General features: G+C 51.9%; 1 protein-coding gene across 2 annotated transcripts; it reads right to left on the bottom strand.

The window, feature by feature from the left end:
- Positions 1 to 495: 495 nt before the first annotated feature.
- On the bottom strand, positions 496 to 15,287 carry NIBAN3 (niban apoptosis regulator 3). 2 transcript variants are annotated; one of them, XM_016157763.2, is made up of 15 exons: positions 15,102 to 15,287; positions 13,680 to 13,810; positions 11,453 to 11,578; positions 10,736 to 10,850; positions 8,829 to 8,996; positions 8,142 to 8,257; positions 7,956 to 8,060; positions 7,579 to 7,741; positions 6,873 to 7,063; positions 5,900 to 6,058; positions 4,705 to 4,788; positions 4,518 to 4,625; positions 3,591 to 3,702; positions 2,117 to 2,200; positions 496 to 888 (listed from the first exon to the last, which is right to left on the bottom strand). In XM_016157763.2, the coding sequence occupies exons 1-14, from the start codon at positions 15,154 to 15,156 to the stop codon at positions 2,121 to 2,123; spliced, it is 1,713 nt and encodes a 570-aa protein (XP_016013249.1). In that variant the 5' UTR covers positions 15,157 to 15,287; the 3' UTR covers positions 496 to 888; positions 2,117 to 2,120. The 2 variants fall into 2 exon arrangements, with proteins under 2 accessions (XP_016013249.1, XP_016013248.1); XM_016157762.2 differs by having other exon boundaries at positions 4,705 to 4,821; positions 15,102 to 15,285.
- Between the last annotated feature and the right edge of the window lie 1,640 nt (positions 15,288 to 16,927).

The following is a 16,927-nucleotide window of genomic DNA, read 5'->3' as shown; positions in this document are numbered from 1 at the left end:
GATGGAATTGGAGGGGGAAAATCAGCCTTTTTTGCGGGATGCTGAAAACTCCCAGGTCAAAAATGGGAGGAAACCATCTCCATGGGGTGTGCAAGTCCCCTCCTGAAGGCTGAACCAAGAAGAGCGTTGGGGAAATCCCTCCGGAACCTGGTCCGGAAGCAGCTGGAAGGCTCGTGATGTGGAGAAGCTGCCAACCTCAAAAGGACAGATGACTTCTCTGTCAAGCAGAGGGAAGTCAAGTTTCTCTCAGCTGAGAAACTTGATACCAAGTTACGATTTGGAGCTAGCAAACAAACCCAAAAGGCCTGCAGTGAATTGAGAAAAAAAATACCTAACCTGGATAACAAAGTATTAATATCCTTAGTATATGAACAGTTATTAGAAATCAATAAGAAAAGAATAAAATCTCCTGAAGTAAAATGTAGGTAAAACCATGAATGGGCAATTCGGTTAAAAAAAAAAAAAACCCACAAACATATAAATGGTCAATAAACATATTTTAGGTTCATTTTAGTCATCAAAGCAATTCAAATTTTAAAAAATGAAATGTGTGCATGTCTATCAAATTGACCTTTCTTTCACGAAAATTCCTAGTGTTTGGAAAGGATGCGAAGAATATGCACAAATACTACTGGTGGGAGTGAAAAAATGTACGGCGTTCCTGGAAAGGAGTGAGGTGGAGGTGAGTGGGTTATAAAAGCCGTGAAATGATGTGTATGACTCAGAAAGTCCACTGGTAGATGTTTATCCATTGGTAATGAAGATGTATGTGGGCGAAGATTAAGCTTTGTAATGTCCCTAGAGACAGCGGTGGGCAGAGTGGCAGGATCTCAATGCAGGAGCCTGGTAGCCTGGAGCAAGTCTCTCTCTAAGCCTCAGTTTCCTCATCTGTAAAATAGAAAGTGTCATAAGGATGCCAATATATCTAACACATCAAATGCTTGTCACATAACGAATGCCAATAAATGGGAGATAAGCAATACAAATGTAATAGAAATATATAAGTACCCAGAACATAAGTGAGCCAAGGAGAGGAACAAAGCTTCACAGAGTTAAAAACAGCTCTTAAACATTTGAGAATATGCTCGTCTTCATTTCCAAGAAAACATGCTCATTAAAATGAGGCCAAGACACTGTTTTCCACCCAGAAGATATGAGAAATTACCAGTCAGCTGACAACCTGTGCAGCCTGTGGGAAAATGGGCCACCAGCACAGAGGTGAGGGGTACCAAGTGAGACCAGGCTGGTGGAGAGATCTCTGGAGATCACTACTGGAATGACAAGCATACATACTCTAAACCCTGAGATTTCACATTGGGGGATTAACCCACAGAGACCTACGTTTCCCTGAAAAGTACATATGAGGTCATCCTCTGTGGCATTATCTGCTAGAGGGTAAGACTAGGAGCAAAATACCCATCATTGCTTAGATCCCAATTAAACAGATTAAGGGGCCTGCCCATAATCTCTCACTGTCAATTGCAAATCTTACAATATTCCTAGGAAGTATGAATATTCTTCAATTTATCTGCAGCAACCGACTACGGGATGCTGCCCCATATCTGCTGGAGAGTATATTAGTTTGCTAGAGCTGCATAACAAATGATCCCAAAGGTTAGCAGCTAAAAACAACACATGTCTATTATCTCAGAGTTTCTGTGGGTAAAGAATGTGGGAGCGATTTAGGTGGGTGGGTTGTCAAGGTTCTCATAGCAGCAATTCCCAAGGGGGTTGAGCTGTGAGCCACTCAAGAATCCCTGCTTCCTCTTGCAGAACCCTTGCTCATGGTGAACCCAAGGTCCCCATCACTATAATCTCTCCTTCCAGTAGATGCTGGGAGAGGCCCCACTGATTTGGGCCAGAAGAGATGAGACATAAATTCATGTGCATGCCATAGCCTGGGCTTAGAGGGTCTCTCTGTGGTGGCTCCAACACACTCCATGGCTCCCCACTGTCCTTGTTCACCATGAGCTTGGCCAGCCCAGCCACATTAGAAGGCAGGTTGATTCTGTTCCATCCAGGAACCTATACTCTCAATCATTCCATACTTCCTATGTAGGCTCCCCTATGCCCCAGCAATTCATTGGCATGGCCTAAGAACCTGTGAGGTCCTCACCTGTTCACATCTGGTCCCATGGGGCTTCTGAGCAGCCATCCAGAGAGCAGGACACGTCACTGACACCGAGGGCCTTTTTCAATTCTAAAACAACAAATAAACCCCTGGATTCACCTGGAGAAGCCAAGCATCAGTGGACCTCTATGCATTGTCCCAAAGAGGCCACAAGAGGGCAAAGGATGGAGGAAACATCTCAATCAAGAACCCTAACAAGTGGCTCACATAAGCCTCCCTCCAGGCCTATGCGGTGGCAGACATTGTGAGCCAATTCCCAAAGTATTCACCGAGCTAGATGCTACCAGCTCCACCTCCCAATATAGTGCTCCAAGGAGATGTCAGATCAATTGAGGATCAGCCCCCCAAGGACATGGAAAACCTCTGGGAACAGAAACACTGGGGTTACTCATTTCTGGATTTTTTTTTTTCCCCCTAATCAAAGAACAGCTTTTTTCTATTTAAAGTGTCCCCTATTCTAAGGGAACTCAGTTCTTTTGTATGGCCACCCACAGACCAAGCACACATCCTCGCCCTTGCTTCTGGGCTCTCAGAACCCTGCTGTCACCTCTCAAACTGCTCTCTGTGTCCCTTCTCTCTCTTTGTATCCTTCAATACATGTCCTCTAGGAAGCATCTCCTTTCTCTACACTCCATCCCCAGGTTGTAGCCCCTCCCGCGCACTCTGTGACACCCCAGGCCAGCAACCCTGGCACCTCTGCTCCTGCCTTGTCCTCATGACTAAGCTCTGTCCTCTTTGTGGTTGCCCCTGCTCAGGCTCATCCTTTGTCCTCAGACCACGCCTTCTGCCTCCTCTCTTTCAGTGTGGCCACTATTGCCCTCTGCTCACACACCCTCCATGACTCCCTATTGCCTGCCCCAAAAGTCTAAAACTCCCCCATCTGTCATTCAAGGCCCTGCACATCTGCCTCAGCAGCCTCCAGCCTCCCCTCCTTCTGTTCCCCTTCTCTCCCTCTGCATCAGCCATGTGGATACTGTAACATGCCCTGAATCACCATCGCATACTGCTCAGCCCCCAGTTAATGCACACATCTCAGAGGTCACAGGCATTGAACCATGAGCGAACAAACAAAGCAGGAAGGAGAAGAGACAGTTTTGGAGCCTTTTCTCAGGGCAGGAGACCCTGAGAAACCTACCCCAAGTTCAAGAACTCTTGAGTCCTAAATGCCAACCCACAGAAACAGAGGCAGTGACTGTTGAATGTCTAAATGTGAATGTCTATCTGCAGTTTTTTAATTTCATCTCCTTCTGCTCATCCTGAGAACTCCTATACACCCCTCAGAGCCTTGCTCCAATGTGTCCTCCTTCAGAGAGTTCCCCCTCTAGGTTCGTCCACCCCAGATGACCTCTGTCCCAATCCAGACCCTCAAAGGGCCAGTGTTCACAAGGAAGCGAGGCAATGGGGACCCTGGTAGGGGACACAGCCAGGGGTACCACCAGCCATAGGGGGTAGGGCTCACCTCCATCAATCCTCTGCAGCAGGACCCCCCGGACAACATCCTCATAGATGCCCTCGATGGTCAGGGCTGGGCTGCCCACAGCAAGGACATCCCCTTCGAACTCAGACAGCTCCTGGAACGGAGGTGGGCGGGGTGCTAGGCTGGAGGGGTGGGCTGTATCATGGGTCCCAGCTCCAGCCCTGATCCTGAGGTGAGGTGCCCTGGGCCTCCCTTTCCTCATCTTTAAAATGGACTCCTTCACCCATATTCCCTCAGATTGCTGTGCAGATTGATGAGACAAAGCACGTTCCACTCCCACAGGCATAGTGCAGGTCTCTCTGCTAGGACCACCCACAGCCATTTCCTCTGGAGGAAACTGTTAGTACCTAAGGCCAATTCCTACTGGTACCCTTGTGTGCCTGGGCCCCTGTGACCTCCCCCTTCATCACTTTTCCACCCCTCAACTCAGTGATCTCAAGCTATAGTGGCCTCCTCACGGTTTAGCCAAAATACTAGGCACAGGCCTACCTCAGGGCCTTTGCATATGCTGTGCTCTCTGCCTGGAATGCCCTTCACTGGGAAATGGCTCATGCCTTCGGCTCGCTGCTTCTCAATATCATCTTCTCAAGAAGGGCCTTCATGACCACCAGGCACCCCACACACACCCACACTCCTTCCTTGCCTCCTCCCTTCTCTGAAGACTGTATCACCTGCTAATATGTGATGCTTGGGCTCCCACCCAAGTTCTCAAGTGGCAAACACTGAGCATTGTCTTGGGAGAAGCAAAGGGCAATTGTGGGAGCCCAGAGGAGCCCCAGAGCTCAAGGAACAAAAGTCCCTAATTGTCACAGTGGCTCTGTAAAGGAGAGAGCACTCTGCTCACTTTATAGAAGACAAAGACACTTGGTCACCCTAAAGGACCTTCCTGCCTGTCCCACATTCACTCACCGCTTTGCAGCTTGGCTCCAGCTGGCTCAGCACAAAGGGTAAAAAGATGCGGAGCTGCCACTCGCGAATGAACCTCCTCTGCGCTGAGCCGCTGTCTGACTGGAACTTCTGTATGACACACACGGCGACAAGTCCAGCAGCCATCTGAGCACCAGGCCCATGCCCATGTCCTCCCCACGGACCTTACCTTTAGCACACGCCCCCTGACCTTCTCCAGCTGCTGGGCAGCCTGGTCACAGTCCAGGGCCATGGTCAGACACTGGTCAGCCAGCTGCAGGAAGGTGGCCACAGTGTCTGCCATGAGCTGCAAGAGGAGGAACTAGGATGATCCCTGAGAACCCATGCTGTGGCCTTAGCAGGCTCTTTCCTGTCCAGCTACCCCTTCTCAGCATCCAACCTGTCCCTACCAGACACTTCCCCTCAATTTCCTTCTTGTCTCAAGAAATAGCACCCCCTCTCCTCAGGACCTTGGGGTTATCCAGTGAGTGGGGACCTATGTGCAAACAGGCAGAAATCACCCTCCCCTCTGGAAGATGGTGCCAGAATACCCAGTCTGGGGGGCAGAGAGCTGGCCAGAGTCAGCCTCCTCAGCTGAGTGCTCTTATGCAGTGTACAAACTGAACAACTGTGCCAGGCAGCACTGGATCTTCTCAGTCCTCATCTCCTACACTCAACATGTCTATTAGTAGGTCCCATTCCCTTGTCTGTCAAAATACACCCTCTCTCTCTCCACCAACAGCACAAGCCCTGGTTCAGGCCTCCTCCACTACTACCCCCAACAGCCCCTGCTCTCCACGGCAGGCAGGGCTCTTAAGCTTGAATTTGGTCATGCCCCTCCCCTGCTCACACATCTGCTGTGGCTCCCCATTGCCCTTGGGACAGAGCCCAGCTTCTTAACCACATAGAGCACTGACCCATCTTCTTACCCACCTCACTGGCATACCTCCCACCTTTCTGCCCTCACTGGAAACCTACAACCCAATGTTTTTAAATTGTTTCATTTTCCCCAAAGGCAGACAAGCTCTCTCACTTGCCAGCACTTATACACATTGTTCCCTCTACCCGGGACATTCCCCACCCCTCATTTCTCCCACTGCTGCCCCAGCTTGGAATTCCTCTCCAGAAGTTCTCCCAATCCTGGAGATGGATCAGAGACACCTCATGGAGAATCCCATGGCACCTTGTGCATACCCACCACAGCCCTGTCCACCACATGTGGTCACTGCCTGGTCATTGGCTCATGTCTGAATGACACTGAAAGCCCAGCGAAGGAGGGCGCGGTCTTTCTCTGTCATCATGATCTCCTCAGCACACACCTGACACCTGCTCAGTGGAGGCTGCTATTCTTGCCTCCTTCCTCCCAGCCTCCCATTCACACTCACCTGCTGTGCAAGATCCTGGGCCCCAAACACCAGACTTCGTCCTCCGAGGAAGCCAAAGGGTGCTGCCAGCTGCCCCAGGTGCCTCTGGCTCCGCCTGGCCTCTCGGTAGCAGGTCTGCATCAGCTCTGGGTCCCATGGCATCTCCCCAAAGGAGTAAACCTGTGCTCCAAAGGCAGTAGGGCAAGAAAAACACCATCAGCTAATAACAAAAAGCAGGGTCAAGGACCTCACAGTCAATTCATCAGAGAAACACAAATGGAAACGCCCCACAATGATTGTCACACACACACAAAAAAAGACACAACAAAGTAACAGGTATGGTGTGATGGACATAAAATGGCAAAACCTGGAAATATAATAATAGTTAGTGCTGGCATGACTGAGGGGAAATGGGCACACTCAGGCCTATGATCACAGCCTGATGACCTCTCTGTGCTGGGCCCTGGGGCTGCAAAAATAGAGTAATCCACCACCATCTGTGCCCTCAAAGAGCTCACAGAAAAGTTGGGGTGACAGACTAGACAATCAGCCACAGTAGTGTGTAAATGCCTCCATGAGGAGGGAGGCACAGTCTGCTGCAGATGCAAAGAAGGGCCAGGGAAAGTTCCTGGAGATTATGAAATGGAGGCTTAATATCAGAAGTTTTGTGCTGTCCTGCATGGAGAACAATTCTCTGGTTCAGGAGACAGGGTAGGCTCTGGCTAAAGGGATGAGAGGAGGAAGAGTTTGGGAGGAAGGAGACTCCAGACTGACATTACTAAAGTGCTACTCTTATCATCTTACTCCTTCCTTCCCACTGTGCCTCCCTGACCATAGCATGGTGGTTCACAACAAGTAAAAAGCATCCCAGAAAAAAATTCAGAGGTTTTTCAAAAAAGAGGTTTGTCAAGCAAGATCCAAGGTTCGTTCGACTCTTTCATAAGTTAACACACTGTTCATGGATCTGATGATCCCCTCACCCACTAGAGCTCACCTCTTTCCGCAACTGCGCACCCGAGGGGCTCCCACGAAGGTGGCAAGACAGGCGGTCCATGCCCTGGACTATGAGGGTCCGTACCGCCGCCAGCGCGGCTTCCACAGTGTTCAGCAGCGTCCGTGTGACCTGGGGCAGCTGCGCGTCCACCTTTCTGTTCAGGCACGACTCCAGGGGGCCTTGGACCTCGGCTACGAGTAGAAGACATTGGCCTGGGTCTCCTCCGAAGATGGGGTGGTGGGGAGACCCGGGGTTCAGCAAGGCGAGGTGGACGGCAACAGACTCCTTCGAGCACCCTCTCACCCCATTTTACAGATGAGAAATGGAGGGATGCCAGGTAGGCAGAGTCCACATTTCCCCTGGTTCTCTTGTAACTGAGCTGAGTGGGAGCCACCTCCGGCATCTGACTGGACAACCAGGATCAGACAAGCCACTGCCAATGCCTCCCTCGCTTTCGGGACTGGATTTCACTGGCTCCATGCCTTGCTGGAATGCCTTTCCAGGGTCCCGCCCTCCTTTCCCCCACCCACCCCTTGTCTCAGGACTGAGGCCACGCCCACGCCCATTTACACCTCGCCCCTCGTGCCACGCCCTTTTATTTTCCGATCTTCCTCAGGCTTCTGGCCCCTCCCTGACCGGCCCCGCCCGTCAGGCCACGCCCCAGCTAGGCCACGCCCTGCCAAGGCTTGTCTCCAATCCGCCTCACCCCGCAGCCTCCCTGCCACGCGCGCCCGCAGCTGCAGCATCTGGTCCACGTCCGGGCGGATCGTCCTCTCCAAGGCCGCGAGCAGCTCGTCCTTTTCAGGCTGGAAGGCGCGGAGCCCCGTGGAGGCCCGGGCCAGGACGACGACGTGAACGGCATCCAGGAGCTGCCCAGACCCACCACGGGAATGCCACCGGCCAGGAACGCAGGAAGAGTAGATAGGGAAGGGTGGGAGGACAGATAGAGACAGGCGCAGAGAGACCAGGAGAGAGTTTAGGGGACAGTCACTGGCAGGGCAAAGCTGGGCACCCGGGTCCAGCCCCCACTCTGACCTTGTCCCCCCGCGAGTCCCTGCCCCACCTGCGCGACCCCGTACGTACTTCGATCCAAGCCCAGGCCCGGGCTCGGCCGGCACCCCGCAAGCTCGGCACGGTCTTGGCTCGCAGAGCCGGCAGCAACTCCCGCACCAGCACTGTAGTCAGAACCTGCAGGAGAGGGGACCATGGTTGTGGCTGGAGGCCAAGAGGGTTCCTAGGGGTCCCGGTGCGGCCCTGCGCAACACTGACCTCGGCGTCCGAGCCCAGCGTCACGTCGTCATGGCCAAAGTGACCTTGGTGCTGCCGGTAGAGCCGTATGGCGTCCAGGAAGGCACGGGCGGCTGGGGCCTGACTTCGCTGCAGGACTAGGGGGCAGCTCCTCAGTGCCCGCCCGCCCCTTCTCTTGTCTCACACCTGCCTGGCTCCCTATCACCCCAAGAGGAAGCCCTCCCCCTCCTCACCAGATCCCGAACACCCAGGTCTCGCCCACCTCCAGACTCAGACAAGAAATGCCCTCCACAGGGAAGATGCTCCCCCAAGATCATTGTCAGCCCATAAGGAGCCTTTTATACAACGTAGTAACAGGCATCCCCTGCGGGCAGTCACAGACCAGGTCGAACTGGAGTCCCACTGCCTCTCTATTTAGGTACTGTTTGTTCAGTCAACAACCTGCCCAGCTGTATGTGTCGGTCCTGTTGTCCTTCACCTGGCTGGCCCCTCATCTTTTTCAGACCCCTAGCTTGACAACCCCTCCTCTGAGAAGCCCTCTTTGATCCCCCAGGCTAAGATCCCACAGGGCTGTGTCCCCATCAGAGCCCTATCCCCTGTCTCTCCCACAATCTATCTTACAAATAAGGAAATTAAGCCTTGGAGAGGGTTCTACAGCCAGCAGGGCAGAGCCCCACTACTTACTGCCTGACCTTCCCAGAGACCCACCTGTGCCACGAAGCCGAATACCGCCCTGCAGGGCTAGCCTCCAGGCACGCTGCGCCTCCCCTGTAGCTGCTGAGAAACAGAGATGCCTGCGGAATGGGTGTTGCAGGAACAGGGGGAAATTCACTGACATTTCCAGGAGAGGGTCAGGCTCCTCTTGTATATGGTCTCCTGAAAGCAAATAGAGGAGGTCACGTCTTCATTCATTCATTTGCTTCACAATCATGGTTCACTAGTAGAAAATAACCATGAAATACTTAGAGAAGCCCCTGGCATAGGCAGTTATTCATACAGGGTTACAGCTACACAGTATCCTTATTCCAGCTCAGTACTGGGAAGGGTGGGGGTGGGGGCACACCCAGGGCAGACATGAGCAATCCATCTCAGCATTGTTTCCCAGCCTCTGTATCCTCAACACAGTGGCCTGAGCGCCCACCAACACCTTATCTTAGTTGTCATGTGATCTTGGCCCTGCTTCCAGAGGGGCGCTGGAACCAACCAGGCCCAGGTTCGAACCTGACCAAACCATTTTCTATGTGTAGGACACCGTTTTTTCATCTCTCTGATCCTCAGTTTTCCTCCCTTTAAAATGGGCTTAAAAGTGATACCAATGACCTAGAACAGTTGGGAGGACACAATTAGCAAATTTAGTTTTGGTTAATTTATTTAGGGTCTCCTAAATCCTCAGTGCTTTGTTTTGATTTCGAGTGATACATACAGACTGAGGTAAAATGGAATAATCCAGAAGGCATTTCCTGGTCACCCCGGCCCTTCAACCACAGCCCTCGGGGATAATAATAGCTGTTAACAGTTTGGGGGACATTATTCCAGGTTTTAAAATCTACACAAAGGTGCATGGGGTGCATTTTTGTAACACGATGGAGCTTTCTGGTCTATAAGTGGCCTTCTTCCTCTTGTGTACATGTGGGACACCTTCAGTGGCTGCACAGCTTTCCTTTCTAAGGGCTGGGTCATAATTCATTTAATCAACCCCAAAAGATGATGGGTATGTGGGTGGATTCCAATGTTTGCAACATCCACAACATTGCTGCAGACCGTCCTGTTGTTGCATTTGGATCATTTGGTAGCAAGATAGTTCCACAGTGAAGCAAAGGATGAAATTCTGGCTCTGCCCCTTACGAACTGTGTGACAGTCCTCAATGTCAATGTCCACCATCTGTGAAATGGGGTGCCGGCCAGGCAAACTCAGTAAGATAACACAGGCTCTCATCACATGCATCCAGCCCAGATATGTTGTTTCTTACCCTGTTCCTGCACAGTATCTTGGGAGGGAAGGAGGGAGAAAAGATGGGAGAGAAAAACGGAGTGGAAGGGGGAGATGAAGGAGGAAAGGGATAATGGAGGCAAGGAAGGTGGGAATTACAAGAAGAGAGAGAAGGTGGAAGAAGAAAGGGGAAGAGGAGGGGAGGAGCAAGAGAAGGGGGAATGGAAGGAGGGAGGCAAGGAGGGAGGAAGGCAGAACCCTTCTGGACACACTGGACTGAACAATACACCTGGCAACAAGTCTGTGTGATTTCCCCACCCATCTCCTCACATGCTTGCTGACACTAGGTTTTACTATTTTTACCCTTTACCACTTTGATTTGGGTCTGGTGACCTACCTCTTTCACTCTGATGAGAGTGGGTGTTTTTCCTTCTAGAGCTAAGGTGCTCACACAGAAACAATTCCAACCCCTCCCCCCAGGGGATACTTGGCAATGTCTGGAGACATATTTGGTTGTCACTCTTGAGGTAGGGGGTGCTACTGGCATCTAGTGAGTAGAGACCTGGGATGCTGTTCAATACCCTACAGTGCACAGGGCCACCCCCACTGCAAAGAATGATCAGATCTCAGTGTCAACAGCACTGAAGTAGAGAAACCTACTTTTGGGGTCCCCAGGAGCCCTTACCTGGGGAATTTGGGCAGAGAGCATCTAACAGGTGGAGATATTCACGCTGGGAAGTCAGGACAGTGTACCCCGTCAGGGCTGTGGAGCCCAGGGGAGGGCCTCCATTTTCATATTCCTACAAAAGGCGTCCAAAAAAACCAGCTTGGGACAGGTCTAAACCGTGACTTCCATGTCCCAGGGTAGGGGCAGGGGAAAGCTTCAGGTTAGCTGGGGAAATATTCCACCTCCCCTCCCTTCCTCTACCCCTTCCTTCTCCCTCCCCCATAGTTGAGCACCCATTCTCCACCGTGCTCCGGGCCGGTCCCCAGTATTGTATGAGGATTAGCTCATCAAATCCGCACAGCCCCTTGTCTCGTAGACTGTCATCACCCCATTTCACAAAGGTGGAAACTTCACCCCAGGGCAACAAGTGACCTGCCCAAATCCCCCAGCCAGGAAGCGGAGCATGAGCGTGACATGAAAAAGCCTAGCTTAGTTTCAACCTTGGCTCTGCAGACAACCATGAGTGATCCTCTCCCCATGCCCTGGGCCTCAGTTTAGTCGCCTGGCACAGCAGGAGCTGGCCTTCCCCACCTCCCCAGGCTGAGCACACAGAGACCCTTGATTCAGGCCAGATGACTGAAGAAAGGAGGGGGTCTATGCTAGCAGGGACCCTAAACTCACACTGAGGAGGGCGGGATCGAGAATCTGGAAGCCAAAGGGACACAGGCTACTCACCTCTCTGTGGCTGAACCACTCAAGGCGGCCATCCCCACGCAGGACACAGAAGATTGGCCGCCACTGGGGTGGTTGGCCCCAAAGCTGGGTCAGGGGTCCTTGGTGCTCCCGGACCCGGGGCAGCTTCTGTGGGAAAAGGGGCCCCCCTCGGATGTCAAGGGCATAGGCTGGTGTCCCAGTGTCCAGACCACCTGGACAGCTCCCACTGCATTCCAGGTGCCACTAAGTACATACAGGGTGCTTAGGCACTGCTATGTGGCACTCCGTTATCAAGCACGCTTAAAACATGCACTGTTTGTGGCCCTTCCAAATACGAACTGATGAAATTTTCCCCACAGCCCTGGAAGGCAGAATCTCTTGTCATCCCCACTTCATGCAGAAGCCTACACTTCCCCACTTGAGCCTCAGATGAGACCCCTGCCCCGGCCAACATCTTGATTGCAGTCCATGAGAGATCCTGAAAGAAAGGACTCAGAGAAGCTGAGCTAGATTTCTGACCTACAGCACCTGTGAAATAATACATGTGTGTTGTTTTAAGCTTCCAATTTGTAATATATCATCACAGCATTAGCTAACCAATACAAATTGGGTTGCTGGGTCATGGAGCGGGTATAGTTTAACGGTATGAGAAACAGCCAGTCCTCTGTCCACCAACCAGGCCCTCAGGCAGGGAGAATATTTGTCTTATTTTCTTTGCCACTCTTCTCATTACATGGCCACCTGAATTGTGTGGGAAAAAATGACACCAAACAAGTCATCATTGGGTCCTAGGGCAGTGCTTGATGCACTGTTGGCATGTGATAAATATTCAATGAATCAATTAACTGTATCTGAGATATTTTGATTCTTTGGTGGGATGATGAGAACTCAGGTATTTGTTAATAATTTTCCATACCTTTTCTCAAGTCTTAAAACGTTATTATAGAAATTATATATAAAATATAAATATATAAAATAAGTATTATATAAAATGTTTAAACTGAAGTGAGGGGAAGTCCCTCCATGCTGCTTGAAACCCAACATCAGCTGTGCCCTGGCCCAGGTGGCTGGAATCAGCAGGTGGTGAAAGGTGCAGGTGGGGGTGACTCCTGGGCCCCAGGATGCGACAAGTAAGACAGGGAGAGTCCTGGATAGGAAGGGGTTCTGTGTCCACAGCACCAGGGAACCTCTACTGCAGGGCAGGCACAGCTGGGAGAAGAGGCATTTGAGAGAGGTGGAGAATCTCAGAGCCCAGATGGGACAGGGGATCAAGTGTTAGTAAGGATTATGGGCTCGGGGATCGAATCAGGCCTCTGCATCTTGCTGGCAGTGTGATGCTAAGGCAGGTAGCTTTGTCTTTCTGTGCCTCAGTTTCCTTGCTAGTCAAAGACCCATCTCCCAGGCTGGTGAGAACTATGTTGTTCTGGGTACGTGGAGGCCCTGGGTGCCATTGCCAGCTCAGCAGACATGTGGAGCTGGGGCTGGGAAGCTCTAGGCTCCTCTGTTCCATCTGCAAACTCTTCCTACTATGTGCAGGCACCATATGGGCATGAGGAGTCCGGGATGGGGCAATGTCTGGCCCCTACCCTCAAAAAGCAGACAGGTCCATGGAGTTGACAAATGTGTGACCCAGGGCTTTGTTGGAGAAGCAATGGGATGGGGGTCCCAGAGGAGTCTCCTGACTCAGGTAGGAATAATGGTAATTAAGGAAATTTTCTTGAAAGAAAGGCTGCCAAAGCACAAGAAGGAACAGGGAGAGCGCACCAGGCAGAGGACACCACGCCAGCAAAAACCTGGGGAGGTCCAGTGGCTGTGCTGTGCCCTTGAGCGTGGCACTCAGACAGGGCAAGACTGCCAACCTCAAGGCTTTTGCACTAGCTGTGCCCTCTGCACATTCTGGGCTCCAAATCGGACTCCTTATCCTTTACGTCTCAGCTCAGAGGGGCTCCTTGCACCCCAACAGCCCATCCCCAAAGGCACCCTTCCTGTTGTCTTCCTAGCCCCTATCAGAAGTTATCCCACGTCATGATATGTTAACTTGTTGGGTGTCATTTTTTCCCAATCAGACTATGAGCCCTGGATGGCAGAGTGAGCTCTATCTCAGTCTCAGCTGTCCCCAGCATCCAGCCTAGGACATGCCATGTAGTAAATGCCCAGTGATGTTATAGTCATCCCAGTTCATGACACCAGCAAGGACAATGGCCTCTAGCCTTGTTCACTCAGCTGCCCCCCCATTTGTGGTACCCACTTTGCTGTGCAGCAGTTGGCATCCAGCTGGCTCCTGGGGGCCCAGCTCCTTGGAGATCTGCCGCAGGACCGAAGCTGCCAGCTGCCCACGGTATTGGGGCAGGAAGTTCCTCAGTAGGGCATCTACCTGGCCTGCAGGTACAAGGGGACAGTGAGGTGGCTGAATCAGGGCACCTTCCAGGGGAGGACAAAATAGGAGGGAAGCAACTCCTAGGCTTCTATACTCACTCCAAACCCAAAAGCTGCCCCACAAGATGTGCTCCGAATTCCATTTACTCTTAACCTTCTGCTGTCTATTTCCATCCATGTGAAAGCGGGGTAGGGGTAGGGGAGAAGTTAAGGGACTCTAGCTTAATTTATAACTGATGCACAACAAACTTTAATTGTATAAAGCGTAGAATTTAACTAGCTTTCACACATGTCCACATCTGGAGAAACCACCACCATGATCAAGATAATGAACAATTCCATTGCACCCGAAAGTTTCCTCATGCCCCTTACTTAGGGAGATTATCATAATCTTTTGAAAGCCTCACTCTAGCACAAGAGAACTTTCTGGGGTGATGGAAGTGTTCTGTATTCTAACCTAAGAGGTGATCACACAAGTGTTAAAGTTCTTCAGGTTTTTCCCCTAAGATGCACGTACTTAACTGTATGTGAAATATACAGTCTATCTCACTGCCGAGAATGTGGACCCGACGGCTGGAGCTTCAGCAGCCTTTACAAGCCATGAGGTGTCCTCAGGCACAGAAGACATGCATGGTAGAGCCATGAGATGGAAGGAATTGGATTACCTAACTTTTATCAGTCTGCCTGCCACTGTATCCCTCTAGAGGAGAGAGAAATAAATACTTGCCTTGTTTAAATCACTACTGGAAAAAAATCCTGACACTTATAGAGTAGCTTATTGAATCCATTCATCTAATAACTTGACCTTCCTTCCTTGTGTAGATCATGAACCTATCATATCCCCAGTGTCCAGCACACAGTACGTACTCAGCCCTGTGTATGGAGTAAGGAAGGCACTGGCCATTCTCTGTCTCAAATCAAGAACTATCACTCTGTCCCAGAGAACCACACAGTGGGGTCTATTGGTCCTTGCCCACCTTGAAGGATCATCCCACAAGATCTTGCTGGATCGAGAGCACCTCCCACCTGCCTCCATACCCCCACCCCAACCCATGCCCTGAGTGGGTTACCAGATTTACCAAATAAAAGTACATGACACCAGTTAAATTTGAATTTCAGGTAAATAAGGAATAATATTTTCAGCATAAGTATGCCCTCATGCAAAATTTGGGACATATTTATACTAAAAAATGTATTCATTGCTTATCTGGAATTCTCCTTAATAAGGCATCTTGTTTATCTGACAACCCTGAAGCCCCCCTCCCCACGCCCACCCTTCCCCACACCTGCTCACCCCTCAGGTGCTGCTGCTGCCTCTTGTCCAGGGGGCTCGAGGACCTCCCGCCCATTCTGCTGCTGTGTCCCGGGCTCCCCTAGAGCGAAGCAGATATCCCTCCCCTCCCCACAGATTCCTGGATGCTGCAGAGACCAGCACTTAGGGTCAGAAGGTAGAGCTTGGCACCAGTGTGTGGAGAAGATGCCAGCCCCCCGCCTGCCCCACCCTACACCTGCGTCCTCTAAACTCCCCTGGGGCCAAGGTCCCCAGAACTACTAGTTTCTGTAGGGGCTGCTGGGGCAGCCCCAGGGCAAGAGACAAAAATATTAGCCAGCTTTGGAGGAGGGCTGCAGGGCAGACATCTGGCAGGACCAGGTGACCCGTTATTCGTGTGTGGGGGCAGGGAAGGTGGATGGGCATCTGCCCTCACTGTGCACCCCCATGCTGGGAGGATTCAGCTCCCAGAAGGCCCCAAGCTGGGGTGACAGAGTTAGACAGATACCCCTAATCCCTGGGGTCAATGCTGGGGCTGGGGGAGCAAGTGCTGGGGTCCCAGAATGGGAGATGGAATGGGGGCCCAGTGGGGAGCATAGAGACTTGAGGGGGGCTCTCGTTCCTTCCTCACCCCTAACACCCTCTTCAAGCAATCACCTAATCTCCATGTCACTCCTTAAGTGACTCTCGAAGATGCCCCTTCTCCTGGGCCCTAGCTCCCCACCTCCAGCACACTCCAAATTCTCAGCCCTGACCTCTAGCACCTCCTGAAATTCCCCAGTGCCATCCAGGGAAATAACTAGCCCCGTGGAGGCCCCAGCCTCATCACTCAATGACCCCCTCCAGTCCCACTCAGAACCCAAAGCTGCCCCCATAGACCATTGGTAGGCAAACCAACAAAACTCAGACAACGATAAGGGAAAGGGAAAAATAGGGAACAGGAGGGGTAGAAAATGCTAGGGTATGGGGGAGTCAGGGAGGAGACACTGCACAGGACCTGAAGGAAGCAAGAGTCCACGCCACGCGAAAAGCAGGAGGAAAGAGAACCGACAGCTGGCACAGCACATACTAAGGCCCTAAGGTGGGACCAGCGCAAGGTGTGTAGGCTAAAGCAAGGGTCCCCAACCCCTGGGCCACAGACCAGTACCAGTCCATGGCCCGTTAGGAACCAGGCCACATGGCAGAAGGTAAATGGCGGACAATGAGTGAAACTTCATCTGTATTTGCAGCCGCTCCCCAGCGCTAGCTAGCATCACCGCCTCAGCTCTACCTCAGATCATCAGACATTAGATTCTCATAGGTGCACTGGTTCCTGGTGCCAAAAAGGTTGGGGACCGCTGGGCTAGAGGGTGAGTGAGAGGCAGATGTTAGGAGAGGAGTGTGGGGGTTGCAGGGGCCACACAGAGGCTTATGAGCCAGTGAAAGGGGTGGGTTTCCCTAGAAGTGAAAGGGAGCCACAGGCAGATCTGGCATAGGGACAGCTATGGCTACAGTGAGAGAGGTGCAGGAGAGGTGACATGCCCTTGGCAGGGCCCCCCAGTGGGGTCCCTCTGCCTGCCTCATGATTTTCCCTTTGCTTCTGGGCGCCCCTGCCCTGTCCTCTGCTCTGGGAGTCACAGCCACCTGCACTTGCCCAAGCCCACAGCTTGGCTGCCCTCCTTCCAACTCCTTCCTCTGCTTTTCTGCTTCCCCTAAGGCCTCGGGCCACTTCCTCACTTTCACATCTGAGTGACTAACCTTGACAAGACGTTGAAGGAAATTTCACTTCCTGTGGTTTCAGCTTCAAGGTTCAATTCCCATGTCCCCTTCGGTGCCCCTGCAAAGCCCCCATCCCCACCTCACCCCGACCC

Source organism: Rousettus aegyptiacus, unplaced genomic scaffold (genome assembly GCF_014176215.1).
Source record: "Rousettus aegyptiacus isolate mRouAeg1 unplaced genomic scaffold, mRouAeg1.p scaffold_m13_p_16, whole genome shotgun sequence".
Classification (NCBI taxonomy): Eukaryota; Metazoa; Chordata; class Mammalia; order Chiroptera; family Pteropodidae; genus Rousettus; species Rousettus aegyptiacus.
The sequence above is the reverse complement of the archived record's forward strand: the minus strand, read 5'-3'. Positions and strand labels throughout refer to the sequence as shown.

What these genes read in the sequence shown, in the direction of transcription:
- NIBAN3 (XM_016157762.2), bottom strand. Translation starts at nt 15,156, where the DNA reads ATGGGCGGGAGGTCCTCGAGCCCCCTGGACAAGAGGCAGCAGCAGCAC. An exon ending in AGTGGTTCAGCCACAGAGAG is followed by an intron (nt 10,851 to 11,452) that starts GTGAGTAGCCTG and finishes CGCCTTTTGTAG; the next exon opens with GAATATGAAAATGGAGGCCC. An exon ending in CCCAGGATCTTGCACAGCAG is followed by an intron (nt 4,822 to 5,899) that starts GTGAGTGTGAAT and finishes CTCCTCTTGCAG; the next exon opens with CTCATGGCAGACACTGTGGC.